Source organism: Corythoichthys intestinalis, chromosome 7, assembly GCF_030265065.1.
Source record: "Corythoichthys intestinalis isolate RoL2023-P3 chromosome 7, ASM3026506v1, whole genome shotgun sequence".
Classification (NCBI taxonomy): Eukaryota; Metazoa; Chordata; class Actinopteri; order Syngnathiformes; family Syngnathidae; genus Corythoichthys; species Corythoichthys intestinalis.
Genome location: NC_080401.1, coordinates 10,139,874 through 10,159,897, shown reverse-complemented (window position 1 = coordinate 10,159,897; position 20,024 = coordinate 10,139,874). Strand labels below are relative to the sequence as shown.

At 39.4% G+C, this 20,024-nt stretch overlaps 1 protein-coding gene across 2 annotated transcripts; it reads right to left on the bottom strand.

The window, feature by feature from the left end:
* Nucleotides 1-1,708: 1,708 nt before the first annotated feature.
* LOC130919479 (uncharacterized) lies at nt 1,709-18,975 on the bottom strand. Of its 2 annotated transcripts, none has more exons than XM_057842234.1 (9): nt 18,693-18,975; nt 16,341-16,511; nt 14,933-14,986; nt 10,142-10,272; nt 6,975-7,149; nt 6,611-6,730; nt 5,487-5,515; nt 5,314-5,410; nt 1,709-2,062 (listed from the first exon to the last, which is right to left on the bottom strand). In XM_057842234.1, the coding sequence occupies exons 1-9, from the start codon at nt 18,819-18,821 to the stop codon at nt 1,991-1,993; spliced, it is 978 nt and encodes a 325-aa protein (XP_057698217.1). In that variant the 5' UTR covers nt 18,822-18,975; the 3' UTR covers nt 1,709-1,990. The 2 variants fall into 2 exon arrangements, with proteins under 2 accessions (XP_057698217.1, XP_057698218.1); XM_057842235.1 differs by having other exon boundaries at nt 16,341-16,508.
* Between the last annotated feature and the right edge of the window lie 1,049 nt (nt 18,976-20,024).

Below are 20,024 nucleotides of genomic sequence, written 5' to 3'. Positions count from 1 at the left end.
AATTATTCGTGTTTGAAGTGTCACCTTTTAACCGCAAGTTTGCATTTTGGAGAAGACTGCCAATGTTTTATAGCAGGCAGATTGTCTTTGTTAGCCTCAATGAAGCAATGCTAACATTTCCAGTGTTTAATATTGATGTGTCTCCTTATTTTGTTTTTTAAACTTTAATTCTACAGCGTGTTGATGACCAATAAACATCTGTGAAAAGACCTGGAGTCTCATATGCCACCAACCCTCATGTGTACACGCATGCACAAATGTACGCATGCGACGATAAAATGCAGCCGTGAAAATTTTTGCCAGCTTGTCTCCTGTCGTCTTCCAAAATTACAACTGGGTGACGGAGCTTTAGGTGTTCATTCACTGCCGACTTGCAGCCAAGCTTGGCATTGAAGAGACAGGACACAACAGTGTACCCTCCATTGTTTAGTTGAAAAAAGTCAATGTTTGGCTTTGTGCCGCTTTCCCCGCTTGCATACCAAGCGTCTGACATTCAGTGGCGCCTCCAGAAATTTTTCATAGGGGTGGCCAGATGGGGCCACTTAAAATCTTGGGGTGGCACACCAAAACTAAGGTGCCGTTTTACATGGTGACTCTCCGAGAATACGAAAAATTTCAAATATGCATTTGCATTTGCGTCTCCATTTGAACAATGTCGCAATTTTGCATGAAAACGATGTAGTATTCATGCCAGACCCTAGGGGGCAGTGCAGATTTACAGGGTGACAGAGAATGATGCACTTTGACCCCACCAAGCTCCCTCAGCCCGGAAAAAAATATGCCCGCCCACTCGACGCAATGTCATTTTTCTTTTGTTCAAAGAGGCAAAACATTTGAAACGTTCAACATATTTCATTTAAAGCAGTAAATAAAAGCAGATATTCCACCATATTTGCTGTTTTTAATGTTTAGTAGCACCACTGCGCACGCCCAACGTGACGTGTACGAGTGCTGACGTTACGGCGCGACACAAGAGCAAGAGCCTTTGATACGCATGCCGAGGAAGCCCCCCACAACCGGATTCTTCCACTGTGGAGGCAGGATTCAGAATTTTTCGTCTTCGCCGACACCATATGCACGCGAGGCAAGTCCGCTACTCAGTCATTGCGTCTTTGTGTCGCAGAGTCGCCATGTAAACTGCCCCTAAAAGCCATGATTTCAGGTTTTCATTATATTATTGCAGTAAAAAGGTCAGGGGAAAACTATCAGAAAAATTTAAGGACACGGCTACTGTACTGATATAGTTTGGTGTATTGTGTAATATTTGATGTTACTAATGATTTAATGTGCATTGTCCATAACTGTCCAGTCAACATTTTGAGTTCCACAACAGTTCTGTTTTACTGTGTTATGTACGTATATATTAGGCATAAGGTGTACATTTAACAAAACAAAATAATTACTGGGGAAAAGCAGGTGCTGGCAGATTTGCATTTGGGATGAAAATGCATAACTGATGCTACAACAATCTAACGATATACTGGCAAGCGGGGTGGCCAGTGGGGTGGCCAACAAATTTATAGGGGTGGCTGTGGCCACCCCTGGCGGCGCCACTGCTGATATTAAAAAAAAAAAAAAAAAAATCTCCCAAACCCCCTCCCCCCTTAAAATTTTCTCCTCGGATCTACACAATTCACATAGGTCCCCCTTTTTTGACTTCAAAACGGCGAATTTTGCCGCAAGGTGAGAGATTTTCATGCCTGTTTATTTATCAACAAGTTCAATGTAACACTTTGCTCAGAATCCATTTGAGAACAATTCAACATAAAAAAATAATAAAAAATCACATTATTTAATCTATAATTCCCAATTCCTATCTATGGGTCATATAGAAATAAAAATCATTAAAAGGTTTCTTGGGAAAATGGCAGAGCCCAGATGGCATTTGTCCACATAAATTACATTTCAAACATTCAAATAACAACACTAAAAACTACAAAAACATAAATTGTGCTTCATATTTGTCAATACTAAATTGTTTGGATATATTTCAAAGGACAGTTTTAACATTCTTGACAGGATACGGTCCACCAGTAACATCGATGCATCCAGTAGCAGCAGCCTAAAAATGTCATAGATTAATTCAGATATAATCCTACTAAAATTCGGATGGCATTCTTAAATTACTGTGGGTGTATTTTTTGAGTATTCGCATTTAAAAACTGAAATGTTTCATCCTGAATATTCCAAATGCAGGGAGGAGCAGAAGTATTTGCACCCCTTGTGAGTTTACCCACTTAGAAAATTTGTAAAGGTCTGAAATTTAAATCAGAGATGCATTTCCACTTATAGAGACATAATCCCCCCCAAAAAATCCGGAACTCACATTGTATAATTTTTCAATAATTTAATTTAATAATAATTTATTGTAAATTACTGGGTTCATAAGTATTTGTGCACCAGAGAATCAGCAAAGAGCTGTGAGTCTACCTTAAAAAATGTCCACCTTTACCCAATGAATAACCACCCACCCACCACCCGTTTCAGCTCAATATTGTCACCTGTGCACTCCAGAGTCAGTCATAATCCAACTGCTACCATGGGTGAGACCAGAGAGCTTTCGAAAGACACCAGAGAAAAAAACTGTTCGCTCCACAAAGCTGTAATGGCCGTATGGGCCATTCGGAAAGCAGCTTAGTGAGAATAAATTAACAGTTGCAGCAATTGTTAGAAAATGGAAAAGGCTAAACAGGACATAATCTACCTCGGTCTGGGGCTCCATGTAAAATCTCTCCTTGTGGGGCATCACTCATGATAAGAAAAGTGAGGGCTCAGCTTAGAACTACATGGCAGGAGCTGGTCAATGACCTGAAGAGAGCTGAATGCACAGTTTCAAAGGCTACTGTCAGTAGAACACTACGGTGCAATTGTTTAAAATCATGCATTGCTCAGAAAGATCCCCTGTTGAAGGCCCATCTGAAGTTTGCCAGGGACCATCTGAATGATGCAGAGGGGTCATGGGAAAAAGTTATGTGGTCAGATGAGACCAAAGAACTTTCTGGTGCAAACTTTACTCGTCATGTGTGAAAGAAAAAGACAGATGAGTATTCAAGAACACCATCCCTACTGTGAAGTATAGGGTGGAAACCTCATACTTTGTGGCTGCTTTTTGGCAAAGGGGACAGACAACTGTACCTCATAAAGCAGAGGATGAATGGTGAAATGTATTGTCTGATTTTGAGCCACAACCTCCTTTCCTCAGTCAGAGACCTGAAGATGACTCGTGGATGGATCTTCCAACATGACAATGATCAGTAGCACATGACCAAGTTGACCAAGGAGTGGCTCAGTAAAAAGTATATCAAGGTTCTGGAGTGGCCAAGCCAGTCTCAAGACCTCAATCCAATAAAAAAATCTTTGGATGGAGTTGAAATTTTATGTTTCTCAACGACAGCCCCGAAAGCTGACAGATCTAGAGAAGATATGTGTGGAGGAAATCCCTGTTTCCATAAGTGGAAACCTGGTGAAGAACTACAGAAAGCGTCTGACCTCTGCGATTGCAAACAAAGGCTTCTGCACTAAATATTAGCACCGATTTTCACAGGGGTACAAATAATTATGAACCCCAGTAAATTACAAATTATTGAAAAATCATACAATGTGAGTTCTGGATTTTTGGGGGGACTATGTCTCTATAAGTGCAAATGCATCTACAGGTCCTTCTCAAAAAATTTGCATATTTTGATAAAGTTCATTATTTTCTGTAATGTACTGATAACATTAGACTTTCATATATTTTAGATTCATTACACACAGCTAAAGTAGTTCAAGCCTTTTATTGTTTTAATATTGATGATTTTGGCAAAAAAGTCGTGGTAAACCGTAAACCAAAAATCTCTATCTAAAAAGATTAGCATATCATGAAAAGGTACTCCAAAGAAGCTACTAACCGAATCATCTGAATCAACGAATTAACTCAAAACCCCTGCGAACGATTCCTGAGGCTTTTAAAAACTCCCAGCCTGGTTCATTACTCAAAACCGCAATCATGGGCAAGACTGCTGACCTGACTGCTGTCCAGAAGTCCATCATTGACACCCTCAAGCAAGAGGCTAAGACACAGAAAGAACTTTCTGAGCGAATAGGCTGTTCCCAGAGTGCTGTATCAAGGCACCTCAGTGGGAAGTCTGTGGGAAGCAAAAAGTGTGGCAGGAAACACTGCACAACCAGAAGAGGTGATCGCACCTTGAGAAAGACTGTGGAGAAGGGCCGATTCCAGACCTTGGGCGACCTGCAGAAACAGTGGACTGAGTCTGGAGTAGAAACATCCAGAGCCACCGTGCACAGGCGTGTGCTGGAAATGGGCTACAGGTGCCGCATTCCCCAGGTCAAGCCACTTTTGAACCTGAAACAGGGGCAGAAGCGCCTGACCTGGGCTACAGAGAAGCAGCACTGAACTGTTGCTCAGTGGTCAAAAGTACTTTTTTCAGATTCAGGAAATTTTGCACGTCATTCGGAAATCAAGGTGCCAGAGTTCGGAGGAAGACTGGGGAGAATGAAATGCCAAAATGCCTGAACTCCAGTGTCAAGTACCCACGGTCAGTGATGGTCTGGGGTGCCATGTCAGCTGCTTGTGTTGGTCTACTGTGTTTTATCAAGGGCAGGGTCAATGCAGCTAGCTAGCAGGAGATTTTGGAGCACTTCATGCTTCCATCTGCTGAAAAGCTTTATGGAGGTGATTATTTCATTTTTCAGCATGACCTGAACCCCATAGAGAATCTGTGGGATATTGTAAAGAGGAAGTTGAGCGACATCAGACCCAACACTGTGGATAAGCTTAAGGCCTTTATTGAAGCATCCTGGGCCTCCATAACACCTCAGCAGCGCCACAGGCTGATTGCCTCCATGCCACACCGCATTGAAGCAGTCATTTCTGCAAAAGGATTCCCAACCAAGTATTGAGTGCATAGCTGATATAATTAATTCAAGGTTGACTTTTTTTGTTTAAAAAAAAAAACTCTCTTTTTGTATTGGTCGGATGAAATATGCTATTTTTTTGAGATAGGGATTTTTGGCTTTTCTTGACTTTTTTGCCAAAATCATCAATATTAAAACAATAAAAGGCTTGAACTACTTCAGTTGTGTATAATGAATCTAACATATATGAAAGTCTAATGTTTATCATTACATTACAGAAAATAATGAACTTCATCACAATATGCAAATTTTTTAGAAGGACCTGTATGATTGAAATTTCAGACCTCTACCTAAGTGAGTGAACTCACAAAGGGTGCAATTACTTCCCTCACTGAACGGGAAGTACCTGAGAAAATTCTCAGAATGTGAAGTTTTAATGAAATTATTTTGACTCACGTCTGTGCTCTGGTAAATTTGGGGTTGGTCCTGGCTGTCATGTGGATTATCGCCCTCTCGGCAGCTCTCTCTCGTTTTCTCCTGACATATACTTTCTCTTAAAGGAGTAAAGAAGAATGCCCAAGCGCTCACTCATTTAGCTTTAATTTTTTTTTTTAATGTGATCATCTTACCTGTCAACCACAACCGTCTCACTTGATGTCTGGTAAGAGAGCAATTTAATTTTGTGTTAAGCAGGAATGGAGTATTACATCATCAAACTGTGCACACAGGACGGAGGTGGGTAGTAACTAGTTACATGTACGTACTCCTTTACATCTACTTGAGTAACTTTTTGAAAAAAATGTACTTCTATGAGTAGTTTTACCAAGCCATACGTTTTACTTTTACTTGAGTACATTTGTGAAGAAAAAATGCTATTCTTACTCCGCTATTTTGGGTTACACAAGAGTCGTTTCTTCTTTATATTAGATTTATTTTTTTGCCAGCAATGACAAGAGTAGCTCTAATATTTTCATCAACGAGATGTCGCAACAATGATCACATGACTCCATTACACCAATCTGACGCAAGTTCGCCGGTCTATGATCACGCCAGCCTGTTCAATCACGAGGATTCTTTAAAGCACTGTAAAAAAAGAAGTATTTGAAATAAAGCGCTGCCCTGGACATGACTCGAAAGCGCGGACTTAAACCTCTTTCCCAGTTTTTATTTGGCACCGATTAACCACGGAAAACCGAGATATGAGCCTTTTAATTTCATGATAGTAACTATGAAGGAACTATTCACTATTCAAACTAGGAACTATTTTCTCCACTAGAGGGCAATCATGCTCTTTGGACAAATAACGCTTCATTTTTTTTTCTCTCGCCGGAATTCAATAATTTGTTTTTGTATTTCTTTTGCTTAATGTGGTTATTGAATGAGTTATTGTACAGTATCATAACAACAGTTCATGTAAATATTTTTGGTATTTTTTTTCTCTCAGCACATTGGTTACAAAAAAAACCAACAACAAAAAAACAGTTACAGTATTACTCATTACTTCAGTATTGTTTTCACTGGATACTTTTTTTACTTGTTCTTGAGTACATTTTTTGGATGACTACTTTTACTTGAGTAATATTATTTTGACGTAATGCTACTCTTACTTGAGTACAATTTTGGCTACTCTACCCACCTCTGACACAGGATCATATTGTAGTGGCTGATGATTTTGTCAATGGGACTAAAATGGAATATAGCCAAGAACAAATACACAATAATTAAATGATTTTAAAAATGTAAAAATAAAAACCTGCAAGTGGTCATGGTGACTGAGAATATACAAGGAACCCTGTCCTGAGATCCTGAGGACCTGCTCTCCAGTCCAACCTTCCGCAGGTGTGATTGGGATGAATAGAACCTGCTGTATGCACTGTAAAACATTGTTTAAACTTACGAGAATTTTTTTACATACAATTTGCTACACCACAGTTTCTGTAAGAGAAAAATTCCATTATTTCATTTGTTTTCTTTTTTTACTTCAAAGAGTAGAGGTCAGTATAACACCTCTTTAAAAACTTTACAAAAGTTATTTTCTATTTGTCAAAAAATGGTAAAAAAACGAAGAAGAAAAAAACAAATCTACACAATAGAGGACATCCAGTAAAACACAAGACCTGTAAATATGTGAAGGAAAACTTTTGTCCATCCTCTTTTGCAAGTCGCCCTTGGAAAAGCACCACCAAGCGGCTCTCCATCTGTTTGGCTGACCATTTCCGATCAATGGTGATCCTGGCGGTCATTCCCAAGGCTGAAAGAGCTGATTGCTCTTCCCCTTGTGGTGCAATGTTTCTGTGAAAACAAAGAGGCATTTCTGTATATTGTTGTTCCTGGCAACCAGAGATGGGTAGAGTAGCCAAATATTTTACTCGAGTAGCGTTACTTCAAAATAAGCAAAAGTAAGTCATTCAAAAAATGAACCCAAGCACAAGTAAAACAAATATTGGGTGAAAAGAATGCTCCAGTAATGAGTAACATTGTGTGTAAATGATTAAGATACAGTTATCTCTCATTTTTTGTGGTTAATGGGGGCCAGAGCCTGCCGCCTTCAGTGTAAAACAGCGAAGTAGCGCCCCCACCCCAAAAAAAACAAAAAATTTTTTTCACTCAACACTCAAATCCGCTCACGCTGCTCACTTACACACAATGAGTTGCCACAGCAAGTGTTTAACAAGCTAAATGATGATTGACACATGCGGCGCCTTGAAATTTCGACTTCCAAGGTTCTCTGGCAAGATCAAACATGAACGCCTGTCAATCATCGTTAACTTTAACAAGCAACTCCAGTGCACTGCCTGACCAAGAAAAGCAGCAGGAGGGAGGGTGAGACTAAGTGATCGGATCGGGACAGCTCAATAAAATACTGCAGAGTGATCCCGTGCTACTTCATGCTTCAAACTTTGCGCCCTCAGTCCATCGCAGATTTTTTTTCTTTTTTTTTTTTTTAAATACAGATAAGCTGTCCTGAGCCGATTGCGTAGTCTCACTCTCCCTCTCCATGCTCTTTGTTAGTCCGTCGTGCAGTGGAGTTGCTTATTAAAGTTAACAATGATTGACAGATGTTTGGGTTTGATGGTGGCAGAGACACGAAATTCAAAGCGCCGCATGCATCAATCCTCCTTTAACATGTTAAACATTATGTGTAAGTAAGCAGCTTGAGCGGATTTGAGTGGACTCACTCAATGAAGCATTTAAAAAAGCTACTTCGCGGTTTTTCACTTATCGCGGCAGGTTCTGGTCCCCATTAACCACGAAAAACGAGGGATCACTGTATTTTATTTATTTTTCAGTTGAAAAAAAAAATCCTTGATGGACTGAGGCCGCGACGTTTGTAACGCTAAGAAGCGAGGGATCACTGTATTGCATTTTTTTTTCTTAAACAATTTTTTTTCTCAGCATAAAGTTATCTATATGAACAGTTATTATTATATTGTACTCTAACCACATTGTCAAAGAAATTAAAAAAAAAAACTGAATTCCGGCGAGACAAATAAAATGTATAGAAATGAAGCATTATTGATCCAAAGAGCATGAGTGCCCTCTAGTGGAGACAGTATATTTCCTATTATGGAATTAAAACGATCATCTCCGGTTTTCTGTGGTTAATCTGTGCCAAATAAAAACTGGGAGAGAGATTAAAATCCACACTTTCGAGTCATGTTGACGGCGGCGCTTTATATCAAATACTTAAATTTCTTATGGTGCTTTAAAGATGGCAAGTGATTGAACAGGCCGGCGTGATCATAGAACAGCAAGCTTGAGTCTAATTGGTATAATTGTGTCATGTGATAATTGTTGCAATGTTTCATTGGTGTAATTGGTAGAGCCACTGTTGGAGTCTCCAGCAACAACAACCAATAAATAAATAAATAAATCTTAATATGTAGAATAAAGAGGAAAAATGTAACGACTAGTGTATGCCAAAGTAGCGGCGTAGGAGTACCGTTTCTCCTTCACAAATCAACTCAAGTAAAAAGTATGGCTTGCTAAAACTACTCTTAGAAGTATATTTTTCTCAAAAAGTTACTCAAGTAAATGTAACGGAGTAAATGTAATGCATCACTACCAACCTCTGCTGGCAACATATAGGCTACATGCAGCCAATTTGAGTCTAGGTCAATGTTGTGGGTGCTTTGCTGTTGTTCTTTTAAGATTTGGAATAACTCAATTTCGTGTCTTCTGGTAGTATGGATACATAACAAGGGCGTAGGTTTGCATAGGAAAGGTAAGGAAATAACACTAGCAACTTTTCAGGATGCTCAAAATGTCCCTACTAAATTTTAAGCAACCTTATACGCAAGATATAATGAGTTCAGTTATATAGGTAATTTCGATTGTCTTCCCAAATGTTGTAAGGATAGAACTGACCCTACCATTATTAAGTGAACCATTTCAAACTTACATTTACCCTATTTCACTTGCTGAATGCGCCGGTCCATATACATGTCAAAAGCATGCCACCTCCACCACCCCCTTCGAAGAGGAGGGATATTAGAAGTTTTTTTTTTCGGCCAGCAGCACCCACTGTAATTGTTTTAAAAAGACGCCAATGTTGTGGAGGTGGGGAACACACCACTAATTTTGCTTCTGAAAGTCCAACCTACATCAGAGTTAGCATGACATTAAACTGTGTGAACTTGCTAACCTGCATAACACGAGTAGGAAGCTGCTGAGAGAGAAGTGTCGTTCTGTTTGTGTTTTCTACAGTTAACCTAAATTTAACTGTGAGGAATGTAATGAACTATGCGGCACTATACAACTAGAAGAACATGAGCAAGAAGCTGCTTAGCGAGAGAGGGGTGCTGCATAACCTCATATGTAGCTCACACAACACAACATACACACAACAATCATAATTATGTACATTTTAAAAATGTGGGGAATTCTGCGAGCTACCCAAACTAGATTTGCGATTGACTGGTCGATCGTCATCGACGTCATGAGCACCCCTGATTTAGCATATCAATTAATTAGGTTCATGTTTGTGAGAATTGTAGCTCTGACACCGGTTCACCCAATTTGTTTGGTCTCATTAATGTCCCATCCCGAGCAAAAAGTGAACATGTAGGTTATGCTGTTATATCGTCCCTACCAATGTTGAGACCAAACCCACGCCCTTGATACATTATGAATGTGGCTTAGACAGTGGGGGCAAAATGACATGACTTCTAGTTGCATGACAGATAGAACACATGAAGCCAGATGTTAAACATGATACAATACAACAAATGTTTTATGGATTTTAGCAAACAGAAACAACAGCTCTCACTTTACATCTTCTCACCTCATGATTTCTTCATTGTAGTAGCCTCTTGGTAAACAGAGAACGTCTTTAACCACCAGCCCAGTCTGCTGTGGAGTCAGTCTCTTCCATTTCATTCGCCTTGCTTTGTGTGAGGTAGCTTCATGAAATGTCTTCAAAGTGGATCAACATTGATTGGACCATTAGTAAGAAGCTGATTTTGATTCTGATGTCGATATTCTAACAAAGTCTGGATAGAGGTTCAAAAATAAAAATAAATGTATGACTTATATGACCAATATAAAATAACTAATATTCTTGCAATTATTGAAATCTCTTGCTTTGTATAGTATGGGATGACAGGCACTTTGGCATTCATTAAAATGCCTTCATAAACATTCTAATTCAGTGGTTTTTAACCTTGCTAAAGATATCGAACCCCACAAGTTTCAGATGTGGATTCACCGAACCCTTCGGAGTTAGATAATAAAGCAATTTTTTCAAATTCGAAACCGATATGCCGTTATATTTGGACTATAAGGCACACCTGACTATAAGCCGCCACGCACCAAATTAGACACGAAAACGATCGATAAGCCGGACTGGACTATAAGACAGCTGTCCTCACTGTATTATGGGATATTTACACCAAAAGATATAAACCGGTAACACTTTAATCAACAGCGGAATCATAAGATGTCATAAAACCAAATGAACCACCATGAAGCTTTGCAGCCAATTGGTTCAAATCATTCATTGCTTCAAGAAGCTTCATTTAGCCATCACTGCTCGCTTGAAGGACACAGTCAATCTCTGCTGCCAGCTGCTGTAAACACTATTGTCGTCCAACATGCCTTCTAGCATGCATTGCATCATTACAGATGTAAATAATCAAAATTCATGTTCTGTGTTAATTATTTCTTCAGTTACTGTTCTAGTTGTTTCATTCATTGTAAATTGGGGTATTTGGTAACATTTTATTTGACAGTGCCACCATGGAACTGTCATAAGACCATCTTAATTATTACATGACACTGCCATGAGTATTAATGGATGCTTATAACAGATGTCATTTTGTGTCATCTGGCAAATTATCTAACTTTTTGATGGATGTAAAAGATCTGAGCCTGACATAAATGGAGTTAGTATGACGTGGCTGTCAAACAAAGTGTTACTTATTAACCCAATAACCTGCACTGGACTGTAAACCGCGGGATTCAAAATGAAGGAAAAAAAGTAGCTGCTTCAAGTCCGAAAATTACCGTATCTAAGCTAGCAAGCTAATAATTTAGCAAATTCCAGTTCAAAATTCTTCATATTTTGACAGAATATTTTATAAACAGGTCAAAATTTGAGACCACACTGCCCTTTGGTCTGTTGTATTCCCTCATAACAAGTGCGAGTCAGCCTTCCACTGAGCAAACCAGTTCCTCTTCCTATCCAATCGAGGACTAGCAGTTAAAACAAATGGATTAAGCCTGTAAACTGGGACCAAATCAGTCCAAAACCTGGTCTAAAAAGCCACTTTGCCTAAATTTAAGCGTAAAAAAATAGGGCTCTGCGTTTCTTTACCTTCGCCGAACCCCTTAGAACATGGGTGTCCAAACCTGTCCGCAAGGGCCGCTGTTGGTCCTGGTTTTTGTTCCTACCAATCGAGCACAGACAGTTTAACCAATGAAGTTTGTGCTAAAACAAGCAGCACCTGACTGCAATCAACTGATTACACTTGTGAGACACCAGATTGGTGAAAAAATGTAATCTTGTTTTGTAGGAATGAAATCCAGCACCCACTGCAGCCCTATGTGGAATAGTTTGGACACCACTGCCTTAGACTTACTCACTGAACCCCCGGGGTTCGATCGAACCCAGGTTAAGAACCACTGTTCTAATTCTAGAAATCAATTTGAAATATGAATTTATTTGAGAACTACACTTATTATATATAAAACAAATTCTAAATGAACTTTAATTATGGTATTTACCATGCTAGTCTTTTTTTCTTGATTATATTCTTTTTCAATATATAAATTAACCATCACTGACCAACTGAAGGAAATCACTCTCCTTTTCAGGTCCAAGGAGGCTATTAGGTATGTATTCGATTTACAAAATCATTCAACAAGGGACAATTATGCTACGTCTACACTAGGATGGATAATGGCCTTAAAAGTGTAATTACTGTAGTTGGACTATACGGCATGCCGGCTACACTTATGGGCCTCTTATCAGTGCAAGAACTTACACAGATAAACTAGCCGGCTAGTATTACCCGCCTCTTAATATAAACTAGTGTCTCTGTACAACAATCAGATACCGGGGAAGTGACGTCATGGAGCGTACCATTGCCATTTTTAGTGCGGCATGACGGCATTCTAAATAATGGAGGCGGATGATCGAGAGGTGGCATTCCTGCTCCTTTTTTTTTTTCTACAGTCATTGTTTACAGTTTATCATCTAGAGCGTAGAACTGGTATTAGGAACCTATGTCTTCGCGAGTAATTTCTGGCTCTTTTGATGAGTGCATCTGCCTCTCAGCCAACTCGTAATTTTAAATGTGGTACCGGCCGGTTCTCTGGACTTGAACGAGATGTGAAGAGCTGATAATGCAGTCACACATTTTTCTTCAACCTTCAAAAGTCACTTAGGAGCCAAATATTGTTGTGAAACAGACAACAGTTTGAAAAACAATTTGCATTGATTGATTGATTACATCACATGCACAGTTGTGTTCAGATAACAAGCAAGACAAGACCTTAAAACCTGTCCGGTTCAGCAGTTTGACTAGGAGAATGGAAGTTCAAGTGTCCGGTTGGTCTGAACAGTTTTGATGTTTCACATTGAGAGCATGACATACTCCTAATTGTGATTATTCAACATGCCTCATTTATTATGACAAAGCAGGAAGGGGTAATGAGGGGACAATAAAGGAAACACAGGAAAATAAACACAAACAACGACAACAAGAAATATATTGAACCCCTACACTAACTATGAATATGTTGGTGGTATCGTCAGCTAGATGTATTTCCGGTTGACACTATGTGGGGGGGGCACATGACCAGTGAAAGAAGGGGAGGGGTGGGGGAGTCTATAAGCTAGGTGATTGGGAGGGGTGGAGTGTACAAAAATCAGCTCTGTGATCTAGAAACCAGTAATCGCGTGAACCCCCTTGTGAGTGTAAGCCTGTCGGCAACCTACCCTACGGCACCCCACCGCCAATCCCGGCACCGGGGCCCCCCACCTTAACGCGCCCAAACACATCCGGCTGTTCGCGAGCCCCACCAAACACGCGACTGCCATGCAGACGGGGGGAAGATGCCGCGCGGGCGCCTCCCCAGGGCCACAGCCCCCACCCAGCCAGCCCCTTGGGGGGGGGGGGGGGGGTGAAGCCCATCACTCCTCCTGGAGCCCAGCAAAGGAGCCATTGTATTCCTCCCGGTATCCATTTAAAATAGGAGAGCTCGGCTTGTGGCAGTGAGACCGCTGCATGGAATTTCTACCCAGCCGCCCGTCCCACCGCCCTTTGCTCGAGCTCCCCCTTGGAGCATGATGTGTGTGGTGCGTTAAAAAAGGTGTGGGAATGGCTGGGCCTGCCGTGAGGAGGTAACCGTGAGAACCCCGCCCTAACAAGTCGCATCCCTCCCACAACCTTGGTGTGTGAGGGGGAAGCCGGGCTTGGACTGTATGGCCCCTTCCCAACTCTCCCTGGAGGAATGAATGAGTATGTAGGTGCCAGGGTGAAAGATATTTACAGTGCAAAGTGAGGAGTGCGTGAATTAAGATGCAGACTCCGCAGGCGTGGACCTGTCCGCCAGAGCCACCAGCCGCAGGGCGGGTGAAGCGGCAGGGCCCCAATCAACCCCCGCCCACCGGACCACCCCGGGCGCACCCGCATCCGGCCACCCCTCCCCCCACCGCCTGAGCACCCACCCCGCACCCTGAACAGGTGCTACACCAAGCGCCGGAGACCAGGGGATGTCCCCCCTACTGGCGAGAGACAGCAAGTCCCACCCAAGGCCCCATGGGCCCCAAGAGGCCCCACCGTCAGGAGGACAGTGGCAGCTGCCGCGTCCAGAGAGGCGGACAGGGCCGGAGACAGACCAAGGGGATGGAGGCGCGACCCCCCCCCAACCCTCTTTGGGAATCAGCGTGTCGTAGCTACTAGGGAAGGGAACTTCTGGGTACCATACAGTACGATTTGATTTGCAGAACAAGGCTCACGATCACGATTATTTCACTGTATGGCGAGATAACAATTATCGATACATGGGTCAGGAAATAATTTTACAATACTTTACAAATAATAAACAGAATAAAACATGTTCTTTTCATCCTTCTGCTGTGAATTGAATTGAGTTTATCACTAGTAGACGTCCAACTCGTTTGAACTGGAAGGGTGGCAACGAATGAACATTCATTCGCTGCCACCCTTCCAGTTCAAACGAATGAACATTCATTCGCTGCCACCCTTCCAGTTCAAACGAGTTGGACGTCTATGGCGGTCAATGGCAACCAATGAGTTTAATTTTATGGCATTTCAGATCTAGTGCCGTCAATGGGAGAAAATGAGTTAACAGAGACAATATTCTAGTGGAATATTTTGGTAGCAGCTTGTTGTTTCCTTTTCTATTTTAAACTGTACACCTTTTGAAACGATGTATGGATTCTTGGCAGGAGCATATCGATAACTTTTTGGGATACAAAGTAGCACAATGTATCACCATTGTGATATTTTGTTAAACCCTTAGTAGCTACAGTAATCATGCTGTAGTATTCAGTGAACATCAATAGGTTTAAAAATAATAATTTAAAAAAAATTGTAAGGAGAATTACCGGAGTAGTAAGATCCACAAGCCGAGCCTCAAACGTCATAGGGAGAGGAAACTCCTGAGACAGAATAAGCAAATCAATGTTGGTTGGTTTTATGCATAGGCGGGGTTTGACTTTTGGGGCAGGGGGGCACAACATGTTGATGACCCCGAAACGCAGTGACAGCAATAAAATTAACTTACATTATATATATATATATATATATATATATATATATACATATATACATATATATACATATATATATATATAATATTTTCTTATATTTATAATAATAAGTTGACAATGAGCATGTTTTGGTTTCCCATCATTCTTGAGGGGAATTCGAAATCAGGCTGCTTAGGCAATACTTTTCACCAAGATCATCATCCATTGAATATGGTACACCCGCCGGTGTCGTGCCAATGTAGTTACTGCAATCAAAAATTGTATCCCCTGGACGGAGCCACATGGAGGTAGATTTGTGTCTTTATTATTCAATCATTCAATCAAAATATATATTTTCAACCCCAAAAAAATGTTGCTTCAATCAAAAAAAAAAATGTTTGAATGCACAACTAAATCTGAAACTCCAAAAAAAAAAAAAAAATGCATGTGAAAGCTATTATTCTTTGACTGATTTTTTTTTTGTTTTTTTTTTTTTTTTTATTGAAGCAACTTTTTTGATTGAAGTAATGGTGATTTGTGTTTGGGCCACGTTTTGGCTAGGACATTTTTGTCTTTATTATTCAATCAAAAAATATGTTGCTTCAAAAAAATATATAGATTTTCAAAAAGAAAATCAATCCAAAAAAAAAGGAAAATTTCAATCAAAAAAAAGTTTTTGAATTAATTTTTAATTAATTTTGAGTTAATTTTTCATTGAAATTTTCATTGAATTTCCTTTGATTGAAGCAATCCTTTTTGTGTTTAGGCCATATTATGATTAGGACATTTGTGGCTAGATCATACAATCCCCAAAAAGTTGATTCAATCAAAAAAAAAAAATCGATATAATATAACGTATATTTATAATATATTTTTTAAATATTTTTTTTTCTAATTTTTTTTTTTATTATATGCAAAGCAAATGACCGTCTAAGGTGCTCGAAAAATAATTTGATCCATTATAAAAATATATTTTTTTGTTCATTTCATTCATTTCTGTTGCAGTTTTATTGCTTTACAACTTTTATATTTACTAGTATAGGCAAGTGAGTTACATGCAATGACACTTTTAGGCCACCGGGGGGGCCTGGACCCCCTGGCCCTCCCTTAAAATCCGCTTATGGTTTTATGGGAAGGAATTGAATTTTGACAGAAGAATTATTGAGGGAACAAAAATAAGACGCACTTCTTAAATAGAATATTTGCTTCAGCTCTCAAGTTTGTTATTACATTGTGCAGGTGGTCATCCTAGACAGTGTCTTACCTCCATTTCTATTTCTATGTCCTCCATGAACACTGGAGGAGGGGGACGGTGGTCAACGTTTTTATTTACCCTGGAAGGGGTCACTGTGTTGGGTTTGACCTTCTGCAATGTGTCTTGCATCTCCAGAGTTGGTTCTTCCTCACAAATAACTAGAGGATGCTCCAAGTCCTTCTCCATTAAAAAAATAAGGAAAAATATAACCATCATTGTTAGTTGTAAGAGTAGAAACACCACTCTGATATTGGTTGCCTCTTTGCACTAATATGAAGGCATGGTGGACACTACTCAAATAGAAATGCATAAACACATACTTTTAATTCTGGTTATCAATTATAGTTGGAGTGGGAACCTCTTGTCACCTCATGATACGATACGCGATACAAAGATCACGATAACGATGATCTGACGATATGGCAATACAACGATTATTGATACGTTGCTCAGGAAATCATTCTAGGATATTCAACAAACAACTAATATACAGAAAAACAAGCTTCTGCTGTGAATTGGAATGTGTTTATCACTAGTAGACGTCCAATCCATCTGGGAGGGTGACAGCGAATGACCATTCATTCATTCGCTGCAACCCTCCCACTTCAAACGGATTGAACGTCTATGGCTGTCAGTGGCAGCCAATGCCAGGCAATGAGGTAATTTTGGACCATTTAAGGTCATTAACCGGTTGATTTTCAGTTCAACCTGTTGATTTGGGGGTATTTTATGGGTCACTTCCTGTTTATTTTGAGTTACAGAACAGGAAGTGGCCTGGGAATCACCCAAATAAATAGGCAGTGACTGAAACTCAAAAGGAATGTCCTGTAAATGCCCTGAAAATCAGACAGAATGACTGCGAATGCTCTGGTTTCGAATGAACGAATGTTTCCAGTCTAAATGGATTAGCCGTCGAGCACCGTCACTGGCAGCCTTAGAGTTAACTGAGATACTATTATGGTGTAAGATTTTGGTAGCCATTTGTTGTTGTTGTTGTTTTTTTTTTTTTAAAACATTGACACCTTTTTAAAATGATATCTCGATTCTTGGCAAGAGCATATCGATAAGGCGGAAAACAGACAAGACTGAAAAAGCAGTTTCTGCTCTTGCACCCTTTAAAAAAAAAAAAAACTGCTGTATTTTAAGCCAAAAGAACTTTTGCGTTTGATAGAACAATATGTCTATATGCTACCATAGCAGATTAATGGCGCACTAAGCCTCTAAACTATTTTTAATTTGTCTATTTCATCCTGAAAACCCCCGTTTACAGACGTCGCACAACCACTTTTGTCTCAACCTAGCCATCAAAAGAAGTAATTATATTTATCATTTAAAATGTCTGTGATTTTTAGCTTAGAATCATTAATTGATGTCTAATTTTTAGTTTAAAAAAAAAAAAAAAAAAAAAAAAAAGACTTTAAAAATTATTCACTAACATATTTTAAACTTTTAAACAAATTGCGTCACAATGAAAAATTTGGCGTCTGTAAAAAAGTCAGGGATATCTACCTCATAACTGTCGCTTAATTTTTTTTTTTTTTTTTTTTTATGTTATTGTCACATTTTCCCTGATGTTAGATGATGAATAATTGATCCAAACAAAAAAAAAATGTGAAAAATAACGTTTAAAAGGGTAACTATATGAAAAAGAAAATCTCAACCACTCCTTGTTGTCTGCGATTTCTGCATTGCAACTCTTGTTTTATCACCATGTTTCACCCATAAAATCCCCCCAAAATCCGGCTGTGGCCATTCACAGCTGTGTCTTGACACACGGTGATACATGCTACATGGAGTTGTTGGATCAAAACAAGGCAAGTACGCGATCTCATTAAAATCGTGGCGTCTTTAATTCTGCTCTCGCCTCCAATTAGGGCTTTGCTGTTTAAAAAAAATATATATATTTTTTTTTTAAAATGCCCTCCTATTCAATATTGTTGTTCCCACAGAAAATTGAGATTTTTAGCTTTCCAATGATATATCACACATGCATATAGGAGAATTTTGAAATTTGGCCAAATTGGGGGTCTCAGAGCAAACTTCAAGTCACCTGAGTGTTTTCCGCCAGAACCTTTTGGGATACAAAGTATCACGATATATCACTATTTCGATATTTTGTCACACACCTAATTATAGTAAATTATACACTGACATTTTGAAATGAGTATCATTCTGTTATTATAGTTGCATCTAAGCTTTTGAACCATCTACAAATGACCCTATGATTCGCTCTTTAGTAATCGAAATGCAGTAGTAATTATTTAAAAACAGTTTTAGGGGTAAGCCAGGTATTTAAATGTATGGCTGACGTGATTCCCAAAACAAGATCTAATTTTGAGGGTAGGAAAGATCACCACATACCTTATAAAAGTAATTGTCTTCCTTCAGCTCTCCCGCCGAAAGCAACTCACAGGATTCTTCAGAAGAAAACAATTCCATCTCAATGTTTTCCTTCATCGCCAACAAAGTCTTCCTTTCATTTGGCCTCATTCTATTTGCAACAATGGCAATTTACTAGCATGAGAGATACCTTTTTTCATTTACTTGTCAGGACAATGTATTTTATCCTTACACAGACAGGAATTTGTGATAAATGCTCAACATGTTTTACTTTACACTCTACTTTTCTATGAAGTTGACATTCCAAAACTATGGCCAGCTCATTATTTCAGCTGAGCTCTATGACAGGCTCCAGTCATAATTGGTTCAAATTTGCACTCGTGGACTGTGATTGATTGGCTAAGAGAATGTTAGGTATTCCTTTAAAGGGAGGTATTCTAAAACTGATTGGACAATGGTGACATTTGACTAAGCAAACAATGCAATATTGAGTAACGGCATCTTTGATGACTGTTACTGTTTAGAGTGACCTTTGTCACTCATCTGTTTGGCCCATTGATTTCAAGAATCATGACTAGTTCAGTAAGGCAAGGCAAGGCAAGGCAAATTTATTTATATCGAACAATTCAACACAAGGCAATTCAAAGTGCTTTACATCACATGAACACCATAAAAATCACATTTAAATCAACACAACGTAAAAACCAAGACAAAAGATCGCATTTAATCACAGAATAAAAATAAATAAATAAAAATAAAACAAAAATAAAAATAAAGCAAAAACTACTACTAATAATAATCACTGAAATCAGCAATGGAGATAAGCACAAGAGGAATAGAAGGCAGGTAGATTGAAATATATAGACAGTTATGGATATGCAGTGCTAAACAAAAGCGTTTTTAGCCCTGATTTAAAGGAGCTAACAGTTTGAGCATACTTCAGACGTTCGGGTAACTTGTTCCAGAGGTGAGGAGCATAATAACTAAATGCTGCCTCACCCTGCTTGGTTCTTGTTCTTGGAACATGCAGAAGACCCGTTCCAGACGACCTTAGGGGTCTAGATGTCTCATAGGAATCTAACAAGTCAAGCATGTATTTTGGTCCAAGGCCATTAAGTGTTTTGTAGACGAGCAGTAGTATTTTATAGTCTATCCTTTGACTCACTGGAAGCCAGTGTAGCGATTTCAAAACCGGTGTAATGTGGTCCAGCTTCCTTGTATATGTGAGGACTCTGGCTGCAGCATTCTGTACTAGCTGCAGCTTCCTGATTTTTTATCAAGATCTGTAAATATACCGTTGCAGTAGTCCAATCTGCTGAAAATGAATGCATGCATAAGTTTTCCCATGTCTTG

Bases quoted from the DNA above. Each gene is read 5' to 3' on its own strand.
- LOC130919479 (XM_057842234.1), bottom strand. From the start codon at position 18,821: ATGAGGCCAAATGAAAGGAAGACTTTGTTGGCGATGAAGGAAAACATT. The intron at 10,273-14,932 runs GTAATTCTCCTT...TCCACTTTGAAG, and splicing joins TTGTGGATCTTACTACTCCG to ACATTTCATGAAGCTACCTC. The intron at 2,063-5,313 runs GTGAGTCAAAAT...TGACATTTTTAG, and splicing joins AAATTTACCAGAGCACAGAC to GCTGCTGCTACTGGATGCAT.